Source organism: Columba livia, chromosome 3 (assembly GCF_036013475.1).
Source record: "Columba livia isolate bColLiv1 breed racing homer chromosome 3, bColLiv1.pat.W.v2, whole genome shotgun sequence".
Lineage (NCBI taxonomy): Eukaryota > Metazoa > Chordata > Aves > Columbiformes > Columbidae > Columba > Columba livia.
The window spans coordinates 39,192,956-39,217,229 of NC_088604.1; the positions used below are offsets into that span (position 1 = coordinate 39,192,956).

At 42.9% G+C, this 24,274-nt stretch overlaps 2 protein-coding genes across 12 annotated transcripts in view; one reads left to right on the forward strand and one right to left on the reverse strand.

Moving 5' to 3' along the window:
• Positions 1-6,016: 6,016 nt before the first annotated feature.
• On the forward strand, positions 6,017-14,934 carry GJA10 (gap junction protein alpha 10). Its single transcript, XM_065059627.1, has 2 exons — positions 6,017-7,390; positions 13,952-14,934. Exons 1-2 carry the CDS (start codon positions 6,017-6,019, stop codon positions 13,988-13,990), a joined length of 1,413 nt encoding a protein of 470 aa, XP_064915699.1. The 3' UTR covers positions 13,991-14,934.
• A 1,440-nt stretch (positions 14,935-16,374) lies between these two features.
• BACH2 (BTB domain and CNC homolog 2) overlaps positions 16,375-24,274 on the reverse strand; it is a 193,833-nt gene continuing 185,933 nt past the window's right edge. For all 11 annotated transcript variants that reach the window (XM_065059613.1, XM_065059614.1, XM_065059610.1 and 8 more), the window contains one exon: positions 16,375-23,375. In XM_065059613.1, coding sequence (XP_064915685.1) covers positions 22,896-23,375 — 480 coding nt within the window. In that variant the 3' untranslated portion in view covers positions 16,375-22,895. The remainder of the gene's footprint in view (positions 23,376-24,274) is intronic.

Genomic DNA, 24,274 nt, shown 5'->3' on the forward strand with positions numbered 1-24,274 from the left:
AAGCCTGCATGAGCAATTTTTCAACAACACCCATTATTCTGCTGCTAAAACCAGAAACACAGCAAATTGTCCCTAAGCAGCCTACCATAACGTCACACGTCCCTCAAGAAAACCAAACCCTTAACCCAGGTGCCTGAGGGCAGAGTGAGGTGGGCAGCCTGTGATTCTGGTGCTATGACCTGCTGATGGGGAGAAGAGGTGGGACAGAAATGTGTTGGGCCAAGAACAAGCTGCTTCTGCAGGGAGCTACAAAGAGCATTCTCCGATGCGATGAATAAATGACAGATGCTGCAGCTCTTGCCCAGCTCTCAAGTTTTCACAGTGAGCAGAGCTGAAGAGGGTGCTCCTGAGAAATCCCTGGGAGCTGTGGAAGCCACTGGAGATGTCAGCACCACCACCTGGTGAGGCAGCACAGGGCATCCAGGATGGAGTCAAAGCTCTGACACAAATGAAGGAGTAAAGCAAAACCTCAGGGACTTTGTGACTGAATTTGGAAAGAAGAAACATGAAAATAAAATGCCAGCGGCAGGTACGTGAGAGTACATGGGCTGGAGAGCAAGCGTGAGAGCACAAACACATGGATGAGAAAAGCCTGTGGAAGTCTGGGTGGTTTGCATGAATATTAACGTGTCTCTTAGGAGTAAAGTGTAACACTACCACCCCTAGAGCATTTGTAATGTAGGCGTTAACCATACATCTGCTGCATGAGACTGAGGCAAGAGGAAAGATGCTGTAGCCACCTCATCCGATGCAGGGCAAGGCTCTGAAGACATTATTTAAATAGGACTTTAAGGGAGAGAAGCACAGCTTGTGTGGGAGAGAGGGATGCACTGGTACAGAAATCTGGGATAATCCCAAAGAAGAGGTGGGGTTAGTGTCTTTTGAGAACTGGCCAGTGGTTAGCTGGAGTATCTTCAGGGAGAAGAGGCTGAAGTGGAAATCAGTCACGCACCTTGTAGGATGGAACAAAAGGGCCAGAAGTTCTGGAGCAGTGGATATTTGGGATTTCTATAAAATTAGTACCTGGGCAGGAATAAGCAGCAGAAGCTCTTTGTATCAGAGCCTCAGCTCTGTTGGCCCTGATTTCTCACAAAATCCCATTTTGGCAACTCACCTTCCTTTTTTAAACCTTGTTTCTCACAGATACCAATTCTGAATGGGCGTGGGGTTGGTTCTTTAACCCAGCTGAAGAAGCATTACTGTGTCAACAGATCTGTTTCTAACCAAAGACTCGAGTCTTAGTTCTGGTGGCCTCCATTTTCAAAGGCTCAGTCTAACACATCCTAAATTAACTCACCAGGCAACAGACTATGAAATCGGACATGACCGATCGATCCTTGGGCATTGATTCAAAGCGAAACTAATGGAATGTAAAGAAAATATAAGAATCTATCATACTGTAAAGGCTGCCTGTTTAGCCATTTTACAAAATAAAATTCTATTTGGGAGCTGGGTGCAGGCATGTTGTTTGAAGAAACGACTGAAACAAGACATAGGGGCATTGCAAATTATTGCTGTACAGATTGAGCCTCAGGGAATGGCTTTGTTAGATGCCACTGACTAAAATAATCGCATGATAATTTTGGCTAGAGGCACCATCCTATCATCCCATGATTTTTAAACCGTGCGCAGATAGTTTAGACAGAGCGATCTTGGCATCCAGCTACGAAGAACCAAGAAGTCTGCTCAGCGCACCACGTCTATGCTTTGGCTCTTGGAAATGAAAGAAAATGTCCTACCACTGTGGAAGGAAGGTCTCTGATCTATAGCAAACAGCAGCACTGCATGCTCCTTCTGCAATGCTCTAACATAAACTAACGAAGGGCTTTCTCCTAAGGTAAGAGGCAGAAAAATAATTGTTTGTAGGGCAGTACGGAACAGGCAGGTCCCCGTCAGACTCAAAGCAGTGTGAATTAAACCCAGAAGTATTTGCATCTTAGCATTTTTTGACAAGAAATTCAACATTTAACTCTGCTTTTTCAAATCATAGCTGATGGAAACCTGGCATACATTTAATCTAGTAGTGTTTTGAATAGTGGCAAATGATCAAATGAACTTTTAAATAAAGAAGTAGCGGAAGTAAGATATAAAGGAACTATCTCCAAGAGAAATGGTGGATTTCCACCTGTTTCTAACTGATTACATGCATGAATTTTTATTGTTTTAAATAACCATAAAAAAATATTTGGACAGACACAAAGGTAGTCAGATGGTACAATGATAAATGTCTCAGTTATGTACAATCTATACTAAAAATGATATATTTCTAGTATACTGGGCTCATATACTAGAATAGTAGAATTTCTAGTAGACTGGAAGTAATGTTTTCGTTGATATTTCAGACTACACTCTTACAGTAAACTGAAATACTGTGATACACAGAGCTCAAATAAGATCAAGGAAGGGAAAGATGGAAAAATCGGAAGCACATTGCTTCAAAAAGGTTGTAAAGTAGTTTTGGCTGATTTCTTAGAAACTCTGGCTTCTCTGGCTCCAGACTAACTTGGCTTTATATGCAACATTCGCCATGTCAATATTCATACTGCTGTTCTCACCAGTGCTAATTTGAGGGATAATTAGCTCATTTAGAGAGTGGAATTAGACCACTCCTATAATTACTCTTCCCTGTCGGCCATTATAAAGGAAAGATGAGAGTAGAGTTGTTTAAATACTGATAGAAACAACTTAAAAACCAAACACCTATAGATCCAGAGTGATATGTTTATGCTTCTCTTTGTATCCTCTCTTACCCTAAATGGTTTCTACTTTCTGTTCCAAAACAGGCAATGAAAATTCCTGCTGGTAGAGGAATGCTGCCTTTTCATTTCATCTTTTTATTAAAACGTGTCTCCTTTCCCTTTTATTCCTGCATTTATACTTTAACATCTCACTTGGTGTGTTTTGGTTTTTTGTTTGTTGTTACTTGAGTTTTTTATTGGTTGGGTTTGGGTTTTTGCGTAGGTTTTGTTTGTTGGGGTTTTTTTGATTTGTTCCCCGTGCAGCGCTACAGGCTGGGCGCAGAGTGGCTGGAGAGCAGTCAGACAGAAAGGGACCTGGGGGTGCTAATTGACAGGAAGCTCAACATGAGCCAACAGTGTGCCCAGGTGGCCAGGAAGGCCAACGGTATCCTGTCCTGTATCAAAAACAGCGTGGTCAGCAGGACAAGGGAAGTGATCCTTCCCCTGTACTCTGCATTGGTGAGGCCACACCTGGAGTATTGTGTTCAGTTCTGGGCCCCTCAGTTCAGGAAAGACATTGAAGTGCTGGAGCGGGTCCAGAGAAGAGCAACACGACTGGTGAAGGGACTTGAACGTAAGACCTATGAGGAGAGGCTGAGGGAGCTGGGGTTGTTTAGTCTAGAGAAAAGGAGGCTTAGAGGTGACCTCATCACTCTCTGTAACTACCTGAAGGGAAGGTTATAGCCAGGTGGGGATTGGTCTCTTCTCCCAGGCAGTTAGCAATAGGACAAGGGGGCATGGGCTTAAACTCTGCCAGGGGAAATTTAGGCTGGATATTAGAAAGAAATTCTTTACAGAGAGAGTGGTCAGGCATTGGAATGGCTGCCCAGGGAGGTGGTGGACTCGCCGTCCCTGGAGGTTTTTAAACTGAGATTGGACATGGCACTTAGTACCATGATCTAGTAAATGGACTGGAATTGGACCAAGGGTTGGACTCGATGATCTCTGAGGTCTTTTCCAACCCAGTCGATTCTGTGATTCTGTTTTTGTTGATGGTGGTGGGGGTGTTTGTGGGTTTGTTTGTTTGTTAGTGGGGTTTTTTGTTTGTTTGTGGGGTTTTTTGTTTGTTAGTGAGGTTTTTTGTCTGTTTTGTTTGTTTGTTTGTTTTGTGTTTTTTGTTTTGTTTTCCTTTGTTTTGCGGAGTCTATCAGTTTCAGTGAGGGACCAGCCATTCACAAGGTAGCAAATATACCCAAAGCTCCTTTGCTTAACTGTTGCGTTGCTGTCATTCAGTCGCCTTTCAGGGAAGTGGTGCAGAGAAATCAGCGTCACCCACTCGTCCTTGGCCTCTTGAGGACTCTGGGTGTGGGAGCTTGCTCTGTGTAATCCCCTACATCTCACTTTACTGAAGATGCACTATGCTGTATCTGCATTTCCAAGCTCTGAAAAACAGGTTCAACATATTTAGCTTGAGATACAACATTTTCTAGCAAACATTTCAAGATATGAACATATTTACATTGACCCAACCTATTAAGTTGCAACACCTTGATATCTGCTCTGAATAAAATCCATATGAAGTCAGAAGAAGGAACTGCCATTGTCCTTTAAAGATGAGGAAAATGGATTACAATAATTTTTGCTGGCTTTTTTTTTCGTGTATCTTTTTTCAATTATGCACATGGGAGGGCGAGAATGGGGAAAGAAGATATTCCAGGTACACACAACACCTAAAAAATTACTTGTTCAGCTACATTTCTTCAACCAGTTCCCTGTGGTCAAAAGGGAAGTTCATTGTGAAAATTCAAATTTGCAGAGAAAACCCAAATCCCAGGAATGTAATAATAAAGCCTGTAGGATGCCTATGCAGAGAATGACTGCACTGATGGTTACAACTGAAAATCTTTACTTGTGCTGTGGATAAATACAACCTCCAAGCAGAATTGTACTACACGGGGTCATATCATAAACCATAACCAAGCTATATGGATAATGGTGATATCTCCCAGCTGTGCCATCAGTTCAAATCATGTAAGATTTTGGGTACTGCAATGAGCCACTCTTAAAAAGCTTAGAAGCTACACTTTCCTAAAGGTTGTGGTTTAGTGGAATTTGGGAAGTTTTGAAAGCACAGTAGGATTAAAATTTAAGTGCAGACCTTAAGACAGATATGATCCCCATTACTTTCAAATTTTATTACCACTTTGCAGAAAGAATTCTGGGCACACAGCACTGAATGTGAGGTGTATTCACAAATGAACAGCCAAATACCTTACATTTAAATTCCCTACATTACCTGGAGCTCCCGAATATTTTCCATGGATGTCACTTGGAAATCAAGTATCTAGCAGCAGATCAATTTGCTGCTATCTAACAGTAGATCAATTTGCTGGTGCATCAAGGAGCTTCTGGGAAAGAGGTAGTTAAAAAGATTGTCTCACACTCACAGCTAAAAACCTCCACATCACTTCAGTATGTAAGTCCTGTTTTATGTATCAAATATGTTGAAATTTATGATTAAGATAAAGTCTTGGTGATTCACTAAGACTAGAAATGCATAAAATTAAAGATATTAATCCTGAAAGCACTCTTCATTTATTAACATTATCCTGGAACTGAGACTGTTTATACATGTACAGCTATGTGTAAATTAGCTCTGTATTTGTAGTTTTAGAAATCCAAAGGAGAAATTTGTGGATTTTTACCCTTGTAGATGGGAAAATATTGGATGGAAGGCACTAACAATGCTACTACCTTGGGGTACAAAATGAAATATTTTTCTGTCATGGTTATAGGACACTTCTCAAGACCTTAACAAACAGATGAGAACCATGAACATTATATGTTATTCTAGCCATTTTTTCACTCAAAAACTATGACACAGCCACAGACAGTGGGATGGAGTGGGTGTAGAATTAAACTATAGTTGGCAAAGGATTTGCAAAGTGAAAAAAAAAGTCTTCTTTCCTAGTGGGAATAAAATAGTGTGAAACTGTAGGCAGTTAAGAAGTACCGTGGATTACAGCTGAAATCAAGCCCTTTTAAGCTTAAAATAATCTTACATTTCCATCTTTCAGCAGTAATCATAAAGTCTGCCTTCATTTGAAGATCCGTTAAGTAGAAAATAATTATGAACTTCTAAGAGCGCTCTTACTATCAGAAGTATGTATATGAAACATCATTATCTAAAAAAGAAAAAACAAAAACCAAGAAAACACACACACACAAAAAACCCCAAACAAACAAAAAAACACACCCAAAAAGGCCATTTACAAAATAAACTCGGTATTGTATTAAAATAACATCCTTTTTTGTATTTCAGATATGAACTGCTGATCATGGGGGACTGGAACCTGTTGGGCAGCATCCTTGAAGAAGTGCACATCCACTCCACCATAGTTGGCAAAATCTGGCTCACAATCCTGTTCATATTCCGGATGCTGGTGCTGGGTGTGGCTGCTGAAGATGTCTGGGATGATGAGCAGTCCGAGTTCATCTGCAACACAGAGCAACCTGGCTGCAACAATATCTGTTATGACAAAGCCTTCCCCATCTCTTTGATCAGATACTGGGTGTTGCAGATTATATTTGTCTCTTCTCCATCTCTAGTCTACATGGGCCATGCACTCTATAGATTAAGGGCTCTCGAGAAAGAGCGACAGAAGAGGAAAGCCCACCTGCGGGCTCAACTGGAAGATCTGGAGCCAATGCCTGAGGAACATAGGAGAGTGGAGAGGGAGCTGCGTAAGCTGGAGGAACAGAAGAAAGTGAATAAGGCACCCCTGAGAGGGTCTCTGCTGCGCACTTATGTCCTACATATCCTGACCCGGTCGGTGGTCGAAGTGGGCTTTATGATAGGTCAGTATCTTTTATATGGGTTTCACATGTCCCCCCTTTACAAATGCACTCGGCCCCCTTGCCCTAACACAGTGGATTGCTTTGTGTCCCGACCCACAGAGAAGACCATCTTTATGGTTTTCATGAACAGCATTGCCGCAGTCTCCCTCTTCCTCAACATCCTAGAAATCGCCCACCTGGGCCTCAAGAAGATCCAGAAGAGCCTCTACTGGTGGCCGCGGCCACCGGTGGGCCCCACTGAGGAGGAGACCAGCCTCTTCAACTCCAAGAAGAGCTCCATGGTGCCGCCGGCCTGCCCGGCCTGCGACGCCTCCCCGCCGCGCCCCGCCACCGCCCCGGGGCCACCGCCGCCCGCTCCCCCCGCCGCCCTGTCTCCCGCTCCCGCGCCGGCGGGGCCGCCGGGCCGCCAGAACCGCGGAGAGCTCCGCGGCTCCCCGCCGCCCCGCCGCCGGCACAGCGCGGCCCAGCACCACGGACAGCAGCCGCCGCCCTCCTCCAGCAGCGAGGAGGCGCCGCGGGCCGCGGCGGGAGGCGGCCCCGGGGCGGCGGCGGCGGCGGGGGCGGCCCGGCGGGTGCCCCGCAAGCACAGCCGGGTGAGCGTCTGCCGCGACCTGGAGGAGGAGTGCGGCGACTCCCCGGACAGCGGGCACTGCCCGGGCACCCGCAAATCCAGCTTCCTCTCCCGCGTCCTCAGCGGCAGCCGGGCGGGCAGCGACAGCGAGAGCGTCGCCTCCCTTGGCGGCTCCGGCCCCGGCTCCGGCTCCGGCTCCGGCTCGGAGGGGAAGCGCCGAGAGGAGGGCAGCACGCCCAGCAGCCCGCCGCCGCCCGCCGCCATGGGACGCCGTGTGTCGATGGCAAGTAACGCCCCGCGGCCCCCGGGACGGCCTGCGGGAGGGTGGCGGTGGGGACCCCCGGGCTGGGCGGGCACCCCCGGCTGCCTGGGCGGGCACCCCCGGCTGCCTGTCCCTGCCCCGGGGACGAGCGGGTGAGTCAGGGGGCAGGGAGGCTCAGGCAGAGCTTAAGACGGAGCCCTAACGTCTCGCGTCCTCCCGGATCGAGCCGAGCTCCCGCACGCTTTGTCCCCTTCTGTGGTGAAAGAGAAAACATCACTAGGGGATGTTCAGTCCCGAGGATGTCTGAGACACGGAACCTCAGCTTCTTTGTACTCGTTGCATCACCCCAAACGACTCCACAAGGACTGTCCCAGGGGAAACTTGTCCAGCTCCAGCCTGCTTGACACTGTGAGAGAAAGGAGAAGTCTTGAGTGTGTTGAGTTCAATGGGTCAGCTCAACTTTTGTCACCTTCTGGGGGTTTCTCCCAAGGGCAATCACTGAGCTGAATAATTGCTCAATGAATAAATCCAAAGATCTAAGTATAAAACACCAAATAATGACAATGACAGAGCCATTAACTACAATATTGCATTTTCAGCAGCTGTTCCTATTCTTTGGCCACACACTCTAAGCTTGCTAACAGTCAGTGTTGATAAAATACAGTGCTTGCGTTGAAGAACCAATGAGGTTTTTTGTTTTGTGGGTTTGGTTTTTTTGTGTTTTTTTTTTGGTTTTTTTTTTGCTTTTGTTGTTGTTGTTTTGGTTTTTTTTAGGGGATTTGAGTCTCATTGTCCTGGGTCACAGGATTTGTCCTCTGAGAACAAAAAAGGTCCTTTAAAAATGCTTGCAGAAGCAAGCCCTTAAGTAACTTTTTATAGGGCATGTAATAAACAGAAGATCACTTTACACAATACTCAGAGTTATCAATTCTGTTCCATCTGTTCTCACTCTTCCTAAAAATAAATACTTTTCCGAAATAGAAAACAAGAAACCAAAACCAAACAAAACCCCTAAAATATTTTGTGTTAAGCAGCAGAAGATACTCTTAGAGATTGCTTGTCAACAAACTGTTCACGAGTTCCAGTTTTCACAGAGTTATAATTTCTACAATATATAAATATTCAGCATAAGCCATACTAAAATGCCACTTAGATGCAATTTATCACTTTCCACTTCACTGTTTCTAATATAGGAAAAGGGCCTAGAGCCCAATCTGTCAATCTTCTGCTGGTTTTTGATATTCAGATGAGAAGGCTCCTTAAACAGGTGAAGTGCAAAAATTCAGAATTTCAATGGTACCCTGTTGAGAACACACAGAAGTTGCCTGGCAGCTGCGACTGTTTAATGACAGTGACGCTGTCTTCCAGGGGAGATGTTTTAGAGAAATATAGCCAGTTTGCAAAGCAATGTCATTACTCTTGAAAGTGACTCTCTTCTGGCATGCTGCCTTTGGGGATCATTATGTATGGGACTTGTACTAGTATTTTAAAATGCGACCTATGTAGGGATATCTCTACCTGTTGCTTCCTGTTGACAGCACGTGATATTCTAAAGTAAAGGCGCTTCTATATACAACTGAGTAAATATTTTAGCAAATGTGCTTCGCTGCTAGCATTGCTAAGGCATTTTATGAATACGAATTTCAACACACAAATAATCTGGTGCATCATAAAAATGTTGAATCTGGCTGTCAAACCTTGCATGTTCTGGTCTGTATTTCTCAGTTCCTACATTTGCTATTTAATTTTGGTTGTCACAGGCAGTCAGCATTGGGTTCATTTATTATAATTTGACTTCCAGGAAACAATCATAATGTATCAGTGTTCAGATAAGAGAAAGTCTGTATGATCAGATTTATCCATGTGACCACAGCATTCAAAAATCAGTGATCCTATCTAAAAAAGTACTTAAAAGGAACATTTTAAAAAATCCATCTGAAACACACCAAAAATTTTATCTAGTGCCATGCCTTTACTAATAGTGACTTGCAACAGAAACGCAGAGAAGGAACAGACACTTTTGGACATAATAATGAATGCACATGCACAAACTTTTTCTAAACAGCCAAAGTACAGTCTATTCTAACCTGGATTTTACTAACCTAAGATGGATAGCCAAATGGAGCCAAAACATAGTGGAACTGGCACTGTTCTTCAATTTTCTTTGATAACTTTCCCAAACTGTAATCTTTACCTCCATAATGGCTCAAATGTTTTCTTTTTCCCTTCATCTGTACCATTCTGTCAGCATTTGCTTGCAGCATTCTTTGCATTGGCTCAGTGAGAGAGGACTGTCAACTCAACATTGAAAATATCACTTTTTATACCTCAACAACCACTCTAGCAACCTCCAATCAAACATGTACCCATACTCTGTGCTGATAGCAGGACAACTGCAACTTCACACAACCACTGTAGCTTTCTTGGCTGAAAGAAAATCTCAAAGCCACACAAAACCAATCCATCTGATGCTGCAAGAGTCTACATACAAGTCAACTGCATCCTGTGAGCTATGACATTGAAAGCACCTAATAGATCTAATAGTACAATTATGGTTGATTGACCTCTAGCCAGTGATGAGATTTTTTTTGTGTGCAATGTTATCAATTCCATTTCCACACTAAACCTGAGTCTGTAACAGATAAATAATTATGATTAGGGACAACAAAAAGTTGTAAAAGTTACTTCTCCTAGTGTGTTGCATCCTCTTGATCAAAACATGAAAACCAGGTGGTGGATAGCAGTTGGCCAAATCATGATCGACTGATTCTTTACAAGAAAGTACAAAACTGCATCTTTCATAGAGAACAGGAAATTCTTCTTAGGGCTTTGTCTTCAGATGAAAGGTGACTTTGGACCACTAACAGTGAAAGCGTTCAGTCATTCACTGAAACTTCTCATGAACCAGCTCAATAGGATACTGAATACAAAATGCATGTTTGGCATGAGGATTCCTCTGGTCTTCAGACTTCGGTTTAAACCAGACCAGCTATACATACAGAAGAAGAAGTGACCTTCCCGTTGGTAGGATTTGGACAGACCAAACATTTTTTTGGCCATAATACAGACTAACAAATCTATTTAAAAGTTTCCTCATCTGGAACGGGTGGAGGTAAAGAGGCATTTCTTCATTTCATGTCCAACTGAGGTATGCAATCTTGAAAAAAATTGCTGTTTATTTTACACCCAAACTACTTACTCTTCATATTCCATTCAGTTTCTCGGTCATTGCATTGTCCAAAGTTATCAGCTATTCAGACTGGGAAGCAAAAATGTGAGAGGCAGAAATCTTAAAAAACTTATTAGGATAAAGGCTTCTCAAAAGACTCTGATCTTTTGTGAAAAAAAACTCTTTTCCTTCAGCCACTGCTGGTCAGACTTTAGATCTATTAGGATCTGAGGGTAAACCACCAAAACTGGACCTTCATTCCATCAGGGAAAGCATAGGAGGAAAGTGTCACTGCATGACACAAGGGTAATTTCCAACTGATTTCAGTCCACCTGACCACAATGACAAGAGCATCACCAAGTATATGGGTGAGCCAATCTCAACTCGATGGAGACCTGGGATAAATAACATTACAAAACTCTACATTGAGAGGGTGGTTCAGAATCTGTGCACTGCTGAAAACAGGCTATCTGCAAGCCTCCAAAACCTTGGTACTGGGGAACAGAGTCAGCATGCTTTGTAGTGATAGTGAACAATTTGTTCACTGATAACTATCTCCAAGCTAATAATTTCCAAAGCTCACTTAGAGGATACATGTTAGAGAATATGTGGTGTCTTATCTTCTAAGAGATAGCGTGGATACACACAGAGTTCTGCCCGAAGTTTTGCATCTCTTGCCGCATTTTAACTTTTGTTTAAGGGGAGATGCAGCTATGGAGCAAAGGGACACCTTCTGCATGGGCCCAGGCTGCCAGTCTCCCTTAGGCAAGCAGGCCTTTTGGCTGTTTTTCCCAAGAAACTCCATGAAAAGACCTGCTCTGTATTGAGTGTAACTATGATCAACAACGAGAACTGGGAGCTGGATTCACAAAGGTGTGTAGGAATTATACTGTTGCTGATAGGATTCTGCACCTAATGACATTGTGAGAAAAAAAAAACAAAAACCAAAACAACACCACCATAATCTGCACCAGTCAGGCCTTTGACTGGCACATGGTTCATTTTTAAGTTGGATAAAATTAATAGGCTCTTGCAGCCACAGATCAATATATAACTAGTACAGATAAAATCTTCGGTCTCTTGAAAATAGGCAGGGCCAGAAATCACAGTGTATAACCAGCATCTAATCTCGGAGCATTGCACTAAGGAGTATTGTCTGACTGCCTGATGTGCGCAAGGCTGTGTAAAGCCATTGGGACAATCAAATGACTCTCTTTTTCTCTCTGGGGAGTTGAAAATAAAAGATTGAACAATTAAAGAGGGAGAGAGGAGAGAGCTTTGCTTGCAAAGCCACCCTTTGCAACAATCAACCAGTCTTACTCCTTGGCCATTTTCTACAAACCAAAGAAACAGTTGCTGAACATCAGAAAGCTCAGCTGAGCGTGGCCACAGCCTGCTGTTGCATCTTCGGAGTATCACAGGGTCATCACAATTCAGCAGCTGAATGCAAACATTTCTACAGAAGTGGGAGGCTGTGTGATATTTCATTGCTAGCTGTGTTTGAAGTCTTTTGTTAGCTGTGCCTCCCCCCGCCTTTCTAAAGCAGAGGCCTCTAGGTGCAGGCTTCCTTAGCATGACCAGCGTCAGTTCTTTTTGGCCTATATGTAAGTTTTCTAAAGAATCCTAACATGTGCTTTAAAACCTATGAGTTTTAATTCAACTGGGATTCGGAGCTCTTCTCACAAAGGCACCATCTTTCAGATGACTTGGAACTGTCATCACAGTTGCACTCTAAGCCCAAACCTGCATTGGGAGAACTACTGTGCTGGTCGTCTTGCTAGGGTACCCATGGGTATACTAAGAAGATGGGGAGACTTGATATTATCTGCTGTTTGTGTTTGTTCATTGAGCCAAGATAAGTCCCTGGAATGACAACACAAAACTGCAAGTGATTAGAAGATTTATAATATTTTTAGCAATGTTTTAGCTAAACCACTCTCCTGGGAAACCAAAATTACTAGATCAAGATCTTCAGAAAGGATTAGGTATTTTAGGCACTCAACTTCAAAATCTTGTTTTTCAAGCAGCGTTCAGTTTTCCTCACCCTCATGTCCATTCCTTGTTCATTAGTCCACCCTCTCCTCCAGAGAGCCCTGTGCTTTCAGAATGTCATCTAAGTCTCTATTTTTGCCTACAAAGTAATCAACCTGTCTTCAAAAGCAAGGCTCCCTCTGCAAGGTGAATGAGGGAGATAAAGCTGATAATGAAGCGGATGGTAAAGCGGGTACTCTTAGCTCACAGAATCGGTCTGAGATAGGGCTGCTGGTTTTATTCATTTCCAGAAAATGAAGTCTCTGATGCTGAAATCCTGGCTCTGCTGAAGTTGGGGAAATTTTACGATTCACTGGGTCCAGTTTCCCTCACTGCATTGCTTTTTTTATTCCTCTGTGCTCTTCAATTCTTTTTCTACTTCTCAATTCTCCATTCAGCTTTGAGCTTTTTACCCAGTGGGAAAATACTCCTTAGCAAGCAGAATATGAAAGAGGGAGCTGCTATTCAGCCTGAATGCTTGCAGTCTTCTCCAGAACAAGGAGTGTTTACTCATGCTTTCAACAATAAATATCCACTCGTTTAACTAGCAGCTCACCCACTCTCGCTCCTGGGACTGGGAACAGTTTGATCAGAGTGAATGCGCACTGAAATAACAAACCTCATAACTGCGGAGGAGTTATTTAGACAGCTGAGCTCCACCAGGAAAATCTACAGGTGGGGTAAAGGGTTGGTAAAATCCTGTGTGTCTTTAGGATATACGAGAATCTTTAAAAGTTTTCACATTCACATCTGTTGGTAACTACTTCTGGCTTTCTATAGCTTTCCATGCAAATACCTCCTAAAAAAATTAAATTCCACAGTAGCTGTATTCTATTGTGTCATGGAGCACTCAGGAGAAGCTCCTGGGGATGACAGCCAGTGTACCAATTATCCTGCAAAAGCTACTTGGTTACCCAAAGGTTGCACAAACACCAGTTCACCAGTTGCACAAGCACAGACAAACTTAGGGTTCAGCAGCAGGTGACAACTAATGAACTCTTTGAGTACTTGTGCAGCAACAACAAATTAGAAAGTGGAACTTGCTTAATTGGGTCCATCTTTCTATGGTTTCAAAGCAATCAAATACACAAAACCCCTGAACATGTAAAGCAAGGTCTCTACGATGGATACACTGATTTCAAGCAAGTTACTTCAGTGATTATGTGTTTATTTTGGTTTAACAGCAAGGTGTTCCCCCTCTCCCCACCCTCGCTTAGCATTGAACAAAGCCCTACGAGGGAGATATGTTGCCAGCTAACTGCTGGATTCCCACCTTCCCAGCTATGTATACATTGGAAACTGGGTTAATTACTACGGTAACATTTATTTTTCTCCTTCAACCCAATTCAGCTTCATGCTTTCTTTCTCTTGTTATCTTTCAGAGCATGCTCCTAGAACTATCATCTATCATGAAAAAGTAATGGCATTCTGAGGAGAAGAAATAAACTAAGGAATTGAGCACAAAACACCTTCAGAAGAGAGCTGAAAAGCAGATTATCTGTTGCTATGTTCCCCTCTCCCACTGCTATAATGCTACACTCATAACAGAGTTTAAGAAAGCAAACGCTTTATTCCTCAGTTTTACGCCAATCCCAACCGTACCATAGTCTGATAGCTGGTGTTAATGGGTACCTCGCTTCACAACTCAAGATTTTTCTCACAGATCTGGTCAGCGTGTGCTGCCACTGCAGAAAGAGCCTTGTGTCTTTGGGAGAACGTTTTGGGATGTACAACTTGTTGTGCATGCAAGTAGTGTTCATATCAGAAGCCAGCGCAATCCATAGACCTTCAAGGTAGTGGAAGACCCAAGGCACCTACAAGAAAGGGTTAGCTTGATCTGAAAGCAACCTGGAAGGCTACATGGCCTCTCATCTCCCCAGGCTTCAGCAGCTGATGAATAAAAGATGGAAAAAACCCTCAAGGAATCTGAAGGGACAAAGAATTTAAGAGAGAGAAAAAAAACAGCTGAAGAATGTGCTGCTGTTTGTCAGTCTGTGCTAACGCAGTCCTCAAGCTCTGATAGACTTTCCATGCTAATGTAGCCTCATAGCTAATATTTTTGGCTTGAAATTTGAAACTAAGTAAAACCGGGCAATTTATCTTGAGTGCAAAATATTTGTGCTTTTCTTCAGTTTGCTGTTCAAGAAAATCTGCAAGGTGTCACCTCATGGTCATGAAAATCTTATTTCCCTTCACTGTCTCATTAGTTCATATAGAGCAACTGAAGGACAAACAAAGCCATTTTCTGTTTGCTAGGACAGACTTGCTCTGGAGGTCTGGATTTCCGGGTTCTATGTGGCCCAAGAAAACAGTCCTTCTACTCGTTTGTCTGGAAAATAAAGCACATTCCTCTGACTGTCCCTGACCCTGTTTCTGGCCACATGCTTTTAGCTGCTTTTGTTTTTCAAGCTTACCATAGCTTGCATTTGCTATCACCTCCCTGGCAAACCATGCTTGGAACAAGGTCGTTTGCTATGCCAGTTTCCCCAAGTATAAAAATCCACTAAGGCAAGGCTAGTAGAAAGCAGGACAGCAAGAAAAAGAAGTCAAGCGTAAGGATTACATGGGATTATGGAGGTTTCGTTCCAGTGCACGTGATTTACATTCCTTTTCTGCGTCACTACAAACTCATTGACAGTTTGCCTATGCATTCATTTAGTATGTTAAGGCAAAGAAAAGGCCATTGAGCATCAGCTAACTGATAGGAATGGAGAAACAGCTTTGCTAAAGTACATTTGCCATGGCCAGGCTATGTGTAGATGCAGTGGATGCTACATTTGCTGACAGATTTGAGGGGGTGGGAAGCTTTCTTCATATACGCTCAACAGGAAAATTCAGGAAACTCTGTGAAGTAACATGTTTGATTTTGTTCATGAAGAATTTTAGGATTGAAAAATTGCAGGCGGCTGCAGATGGAGGGTGACACAGTTTCAATCCCTATGGATGGTGGCCCAGGGCATGTGATCCAGGGTCTTCTGTCTAGTGACAAAAAGCCTGAGGGTGTCCCTCTAGCAGCTTGCCCTCCTCCCTGCTCCCCACAGCAGCGTCCCAGCAAGTGTATGGGCCAGGGCAGGACAACTAGTCATGTCTCTCCCCCCTTCCCAGGTGTTCCCCTGTCAAGCTGTTGAGCAGGGTCTCAGGTTGCATCCAACCAAAGGAGAGAGGTGGCTCCCACCTGTTTGGGAGTCCCAGAGAGCAAACACCCCCCGCTAGACCCCACACCCTGCTTGTGGGAATAGCATCCAAGGCTGTTATTTCTTCCGTCCTTCCTGGATCTTCTGCAGATTAAGTGATGCTAATGGTCCACGGCACAAATTCCTGCTTTATAAAGGAACACTAACATATTTGGGTTACACACAGAGATTTTCAGTTAATAGTTTTGTTTCTACAGAAATCTCTTTCAACTTCTCTCAGGTTTTCTGTAAAGGGGAAACAAACCCCAAGCTCTCTCCTTGCCTCCTAAAACATACACTGACACTTCAGAAGACCAAAACAAAGCAGAATTGCCTTAAGTCAAGCACTAGGGGAATGGGCATAGCTACAGCTTATTTGATCTTCCACAACAACTTATTTCATCTCTGCAATGAAATACCCTCGGCTGTTCCTGCAGCAGATCAAAGGTATCTGGATCCCTGGATCAAAGACGACTAGTGAATGAGCAATAGGACCACCTGAGCAGAGGTCTCTTCATCAGTCCAGAGATTCACCAGGCACTATCAACCACATACAGCCCACCCTCCCAAATTTCACCTACAATCCCCATGTTCACTGAGAATTGCAACATCAATTTCAGAGTCAAGATGAGTCAATTTACAATACATAATGATATGTCTTTATTTCATCAACAGAAATGGTGTCTAGACAAAATTCAGTTAACACTAGCAATTCAAATGAATGAAAAGGGTCGGGTGTTCTTTTTTTTTTTTCATTTTTGTTTTTTGCACAATACTGTATTTACAATGAGTAAATGACGTTTTAAATTCATTAGTTCATAGCAATGCTTTCTTCCAAAAAGGTAAAAATTCTTAGTAACAGAGAGTAAGCATCAACAGCCACCTCATTTATTTATACAATAAAAATCACAAGAAACCACAGTCACCTAGAAAAAAAATAAAGACAAGCTTAAGAACTAGTACAATAAAATGATGCATTGAATTAAGTTACATTAATCGCATAGAATTTGTGTAAAAAGTATGTAGAAAAAACACCTGATGTAACCTGTTACAGTCATTGACCAGTTATGAGAGGTACAGAGGGTTATACAGGTAGATATGTGTGAAAACTGTCCATACTGTTTGACCTGGGGAGGAAGAGAAGAGGGGTTGCACCCCCTTGCATACACTGATAAAACCCTGTTTTGAATATGGCCTCTGAAGTTTGTAAGGCATAGATAAGAGGTGCACTTGCAACCAACTGGTTCTGGAACAAACTCTTAGGGCATTCCCCAACCTTTGAAATCAAAGGCGATGCTCGGAACTACGAGTAAACAACCACGCATCGAATATCACCAAAGTGTTTAGTAGCGTTCCTGCCGCTTGGAGGGATCCGGATTGCTCCAGGCAGAGCAGACCTAGGAGTGAGAATAGGCCTGAAACCACACACTTGTCTCTAGGGTCCATCACAAATTCAGGATAACACCGGCCTGGCGGGGGGATCCCAGCCATGGCCCCCGGCGTGGGGCGGCTGCTCCCTCCTCTGCCCGTGTCCCCCAGAGGGACGGGCCCGGCCAGCCACGGCAGCCCCTGCTCGGCTCCCGCCAATGCAGAGGGGTCGTTTGGGTTCGCAGCCTGGGACTGTCTCTGCTTCTAAGCCATCAATGAAATCAAACACTGCCAGCTGCCATTTCTATTTTAGGACACTGGTTTCTTTCTGCATGCCCTTAATGAGCCAGAAGGGACAACAGTGGCACTGCATGGGCCATGCAGTGACTTTCACCTACCGAAAGGGCTCTGACCACAGTCGCTAAAATTCGTACAAGAACAGGAGTCACCTAACTGGCTTTTTAGCAGTCGTCGGTTGGCGTCATGACCTTATAAAAAGGCTTCTTTTAGCATTCCTTCCTGCCAAAAAGCAATTTTCCTTGCAAAAATGGCAATATTATCCACACAATACCTTAAAATGCATATCAATATTTGACTTCGATATAAATAATACCTATCTTGGTGGAGTGTAGGAAAATACTGTACACTTAGTCATTGCAAGTAATGCCATTAAAATTTTGAGAGTGAAGGGAATAATTATTCTACAGACCACCAACAATAGATCTTTTAAATATACACACAATATTTGGACATATGCATATACACATATATTGTATTCTACAGCATCAGATCTGATGCCTGAGTCATTAAATACTCCAAGGAGTATTATAAATATACATATTGGTATTATAAACAGGAAAATACACAAACACACACTCTGACTAGAATTATAGATGTATGTATACATACATACATGTATTATATATGGATATAAAATTAACTTGGACTGTGTTGGCAGAGACAAAACTGAAATGAAGTCAAAATCTGTTGAGAAAATTTCTAGCAGGAAAGAGAGCATAAGTTCTTTATGTTAATGGTTTTAGTTTCACCTCACTTCCGATAAAAATAAACCACTCCATACTTAGCAGATCCCCTCCTTATGTGTGGCCATCAGCTCTGCCGCTCATACCGAGCTAAACCTCCTCTAGGCAGCCCTAAAATAGAGATTTTTTTTCAAAATGCTGTAACCATGGGCTACAACATTCACGCGGAGGCACCTCCAAACGCATTTCAGATCAGGAAAAACAACAAAAAAGTGAAAGCAGCGCTCCTTGTTGCAATGGTCGAGGACATGAAGTGGAGCAAACTGTGAGCTTCTGTAAACCTGGCAAATGTTCACTTTGTCTCACTGTGAAATTCAGCACAGCTCTTCTGTTCTGCAAACCCACCCCTCTCTCTTTTTTAACCACCACAGCAGTGGATTTCAAGACACAAGTGAGGATGTGGTGTTGATTCTAGAATTGCAATGCTTCGCCCTGCTTTCTCCTAGTGGATCAGATTTCATTTTATTACAGGATTATAGTGATTCCAGCATGCAGATTTGTTTTATTTATTAGGCAATCATAAAGTTACATATTAAAAAGTCTAACTATATATCTAGGAATTTTAACTTTCAGTTAAGCACTCTTTAGAATACAGACTTGACAAAGTGTTGGACTCCAGATTAACGACCGCACTATCAGTATTAATCACTTCTCTGGCAGCAATTATTCCATTTTGCAAAGTTACGTATCTAGTTCCCACTCTCCTTCTTAAAGAGAAGTAGCGGTTAGCATACTAATCACTGTGGCTTGCCTTTGCAGCACATTTTACTTCCTTGGGAAAAAAAAAATACGAGGATTAGATCCAAAAATATAGTGCATCTTAAAAGCAGCATATACCCTTAGAAAGACATTTAATAAATTACTTGTACAATATATAAAATAATAGTTTTATACTGCAGCATCAAACTCTGACGCCTGAGTCATCACATGTTAGGAAGTCCGTGATATAAATAATGGGATCTCCTGATAACACACTCAACATTTTTGCTTTTGTTTTGCTTGTTTTCTGTTTTGTTTTCTCTTTTTCATTTTTTTAATTTTTATTTCCACTACATTTTTGTTCCAGAATCAGCTTGCAATGAGCTTTAATTGTGTTCAAGGCACCCCCAGAGAACGCAGAGAAACAAACACATTATATAGTGTAGTACTCACCTGACAAAGCATAACAAGCCTAAATGAAATGAGGTTTCCTGGCGATACAAGTACAGCAATGGCAAAGGAAAAGGAGGACTAGATACAGACTGGACAAAGCTCCAAGGACTCGCACACCCATGAGAGTGATGCAGCATCCTGCGGGGAAATGGGGTCTCACCACCCCGTTCCCAAATGATCCCTGGCAGGACCCATGCTGCACGAATCCTCTTCGACAAAAGTAAGATCATGGTGACCATTGGCCAAACTCTTAAAATTCATGAATACTGCAGTCAGGTTCTTCTGTTTGTTTGTTTGTTTTGTCTTTCCAATGGTATTCTCATGGTCAGTTGTTTGGACCTCATGAAGAGAACCATTAGGTATGTCAAGTGTTGTCCAGTTCTGAAGCTAATCCTCCCCAAATCTTCCTTTGACTTTAGCCCAGTAACCACTTTAGGAGCCATGTGGTTCAGAATAGCAAAAAAAACCCTCAAAACGAAATAGAAACAAAAAACAACCACCACCATCACCACCACCAAAAAAACCTCACTGAAAAACCATGATACATGTAAATATAGGAAGCAATGACACAAAACCAGCTACTTCTAATGGGAAAGAAGGAAATCAAACATCCAGAAAAACCATGGGGTGGGGTGGGGGGGAAGAGAGACGGACAGGAGAAAGGTCGAGGAAGAGACACTTATTTGAGCAGTGGTTTTAAATATCAGTTCCCAAGGTAGAGGAAATCAAGAGACCCAGCACCAGTATGAAGCCAGGTCAAACCTCAGAGCTGCAGCGCAATGGGTTGTGAGGGTGGGTTTTTTAAACCGTCGGAATGAGGTCAAGAGTACCAGTTGCACATGAGTTGTTAGTAGAGTAAATCTTCATGTCAGGAAGCAAGTTAAAACTTGGTTTTATACTCATAAAACATTCTATCTATTCATATATATAAGAGGTCACTTAAAAAATAAAAAAGGCAACAGAAAAACACCTTTAAAATACTGTGTCAGTTGACCCTTCCCTCCCGCCCACCCCAGCCCCCCCACCAAGTAGCTATGACTCTATAATGTGATTCACATTTAGTTTTAAATTCTAGCTTTCACCATGGTCTCATAGAAACAAAACTTCTCTGCGAAGCACAGAACTGCTTTGCAACGTCAACAAATTCCAAGGAAAATCAAATCCCTCCTCCCTGCCAAAGAGCTTCTCAGTCAGTTACCTGCAAAAGATGGCTGGGAGGGGGCTCAGATAGTTTTAGGTTAAGCTCTTTTAAAAAGAAAGGACGACTCCTCCCCCTTTTTCAACTGTGTGAACTAGGAGTTTATGGCATTTGTATACTTTTGAACACTTAAAAGTAAGGATTTTGTACAGTAATGATTAATACTTAAACATAAATATTCTCCTACATTATATACTAGTTTTCCTTTGTACATGCGGGGGGAAAAAAAAAAAGTATTCTCAACAAACATGGCACATGCTATATGCATTTCCTCCTCGGTAGCTTGGCTACAATAGTTTGGGTGAAGAGGGTAAAAGCAAGACTTTGTGGCGAGTGGGCGACAGTCCATGAGCAGAGTCTGAAGATGGAAGAAGTGGAGAGAGGGAGCTGATTCCTCCTCCAGGGTCAAGATGCTGATGTGCCTCAAAAAAGCACCAGCGCACACCTCTAGTGTAAACGTTAGCACAGAAGACCACATTATCACTTAGTGCTTCTGAGAAGCTGCTTCCCACAACCTGTTTATTTAAATTTTTATTTAATAGGTGTGAACAGCTGGTTGTTTTTTTTCAGCAAGAAAAATCTCAGCCAGTAAAGCACGTGACAATTGTCGTCCAGGATAAAGCCACGCAACCTGGCACACGTAGGGCAAAGAACCACAAAATAAAAACTCAGTACACTTAGAATAATAATAATTATTATTAAAAAAGCATTACGAGGACGTTATTCTGTCTACACTGTACATACAGATGTTATGCTTGGAAAGCTGCTGTCTCACCCAGTCATAACATGAGTCAACATTGCCTAAGATACAAATCCAATACAGTCACAACTAAGCCAATTCACTGAGTAGTTTCCTTTGAGACAGCGCTCTTTCAGCTGTGGTTTGTGCTGAGGGCAATGCTGTAGGACCAGAGGATCCTGGAACACAAGAACTGGATGGGTAAGACACCGAATCCGGTGCTGGCAGATGTAGGTTTTGTGATGAGAGGATACAGTGCTAACTCGACTTCTATAAGGAAACCAAAGTCAACAACTAGGGGTCTGATCCTGCAACTCTGCCTACCCAGGCAGGATCAAGGCAGGATCACTGTCTTCACCAGACCCATCTCTGCAGCCCGGGTCTGGAGAAAACAGGTAATGTCTGAGGACAGCTGAGGTGAGGCTCTGGGGACCAGCCGGAGCAGCAGTTGCTTCCATGAGTAAAGGATGCAGAGCGGGGCTGGAGAAAAAGTCCCCCCCCACAAGTGTATCGATGTGATCTCCGTTTGCTTTACTTCGTGGAACGTATGATGAACTGATCCAGTTGTCAAATACTTTTTCTCTAAACAGTGAAATATACTTTCCCCTATAAGAATCCAAAAGCATCATTAACAGCACTTAAACTTGGTTCGTGAAACAGAAAAAAGTCTGAATATAAAAATAATTCAAGCAGATTCTCTTTACAAATTGTATAGTGAATTCAGTATTTGGCAAGACCGTATTTACTACATAATGAGCTCCTGAGTGTTTGTCTATTAGCTAAAACCTTTCTATTTTCTTTAAGCCATAAAGCAAAGAAAACCATATACTCAAGTTATACTGAAGTCATGACTTCATTTATGAAAAGAGGTTTGACCAGAAACTCAGTGCAAGTGGCAAAGTTGACCATTACTGTACAGTATCTGCAAGAAAATAAAATAACTCCATGTTGCTCAAGTGGCACAAAATGACTGTGCCAAAAAAATTGTCTATAATAAAATCTCAAATAAGTTTCCAACATTAAAATTTTATAAATAAGTACAAATTGAATGATATTGCTGAACTGTGAACCGAGAAAAAAAAATTATCGTGTAACAAGTTACCAAACTAGTTCTAGCATTGAAGACAAAAAGGAATGTTGGAACTTGTTTATACAATAGAAATGAAAGCTTCCAGTTTGTAGGATGAGAAAAATTGAGGCATGCAGGGAGTTTTGCATATGGATATATATATTTTATATATATTATATATAATATGTACAGTTTAGCTATAAAACTTTGATGTGTAAAGAAGCTGTCTTCAATGAAAAATTGAACATTCAGAGGAAATTCCTGAGTTAGGGTTTTGTGACATGGGCCACTGAGAAAAAAAGCTGCGGTTGGGTCCTCAGAGGTGTTATGTCCATCCCTGTTAAGATTGAAATCAACATACAAAAACAGACAGTGTTGCCACTGCTTCGTTCCCTGCCTGAGCAAGGGATAGCACCATTGTGAAGAGAACTCCTGCTTGTAGAGAGGAGGGAATACTTAAAAACAGTATTGCTGCTAAGACCACTGTAGTGTGCACCAAATACGTTCTTCTAGACAACAAATGAACACTGCCACTGGCTGACTGAAGAACACCTGACCAGGTGTAACGGTAAGGTTACAAGTCACTAGGTGTAATCTTTCCTAGGTTGTTCATCTGTTGTACATTTATCAGTCATTTCCTGACAGAAGTCTACCGTGACCGTTTGGCTGCTCTGCTCTGGCGGAAGCTCTCTCTCGGAGTAAGTACCTGTGTCAGCTCCATCCAATCCCCCGGTGGCCGAACAATTCTCTGAGACGTTGTTGGGCAGCCAGGGCGCTGCCAGTTGCACTGAGCCTTGCTCCGAGCAGCACTGCATGCTCTCCCCGACGCACTGGGAGGTCACCAGGCTCTGTTCCACGCCAGCTGGGGAGGGGCTGATGGTGGTGGCTGGCTGTAGATCCATGGGTCTGAGAACGGGGCAGTATCGGTGGAGAGCTTGAATCTGTTCCGGGCTCTGCATGTCTCTACACACTTCTTGAGAAAGACACGAGAAGTTGTCTAACAATTCTCCCATGCTTGCTTTCAGCTGGTTCCTTTCTGAGAGCAATTTCTCTTTCTCACACACCTGGAAAAGAAAGAAGGCATCTTAGGTTGAGGAAGGGTCGGATATATCTGCTGGCTGCACACTCTGGTCACAAATACAGTGGTTCCCAAGAAGAACACCAACACGCCACAGCTCTTTTTATATGGGCAGAGGAACAGTCACAAATATGTCAAGCATTTGACCCACCATAAGGTTTGTGTGGACTGCAGTTTGGGAAACACCTAGAGAAAAACAGTTGATTTGGAAGGACAGAGTCACAAGTTAACCTCAAGAGACTGTTAATTCCTTTAATAATCTAAAAATGCTTGATGGACGATACAAAAATCTCTGCAAGAAACATTTTGATGGGGAAAAGCCATTATCCATCTAAACAAGAAACCAGGGTTCAGTTCCTGAAGCAAGGATATGCTGCAGAAATTCGGTTCACCCTCGACCTGCCAGGTCGGTCGCCCAGGCTGGGTGCACCCCTTGGGCCCACGTGCCAGCTGAACCTCTGTTATCCCTGCGAGGTGCGTTAATCACAGGAAAGGATCTGGGTTAAATGCGTGCTCTGTGGCCTGGACTGTGGCTCATGTTCTTCTGTCCTGGTGTTTATTGGTTTGGGTTTCACCTTATCAAGATATTTTTATGAAGATGTATATGAAAACCCTGAAGGTCAGTAGGTGCCTTAACACTCAGTACAAGTTCAGTGTCGATTCCCCCTTGTTCTGCTCAGGCTCTGCCTCCTGTGTTCCCAAATGTCCTCCTCTACCAACATCTAGCTCAAGTGTTTTCAGAGTGTCACTGTGTCAGCAGGCTGCTCTAGGAGGGAGCCGGGTTAGGGGCAGGACAGCATCGGTGAGGAGGGAGAGCAAGAGAGTCTGGTGAGACTTGTTTTTTCATGCAGGATTCAAAAACTTGGAAAAGTTGTTCAGGCTGTT

Excerpts from the sequence above, each read along its gene's own strand:
- GJA10 (XM_065059627.1), top strand. The coding sequence starts at position 6,017 with ATGGGGGACTGGAACCTGTTGGGCAGCATCCTTGAAGAAGTGCACATC. Across the intron at positions 7,391-13,951 it reads TGGGACGCCGTGTGTCGATG|AGCATGCTCCTAGAACTATC; the intron begins GCAAGTAACGCC and ends GTTATCTTTCAG.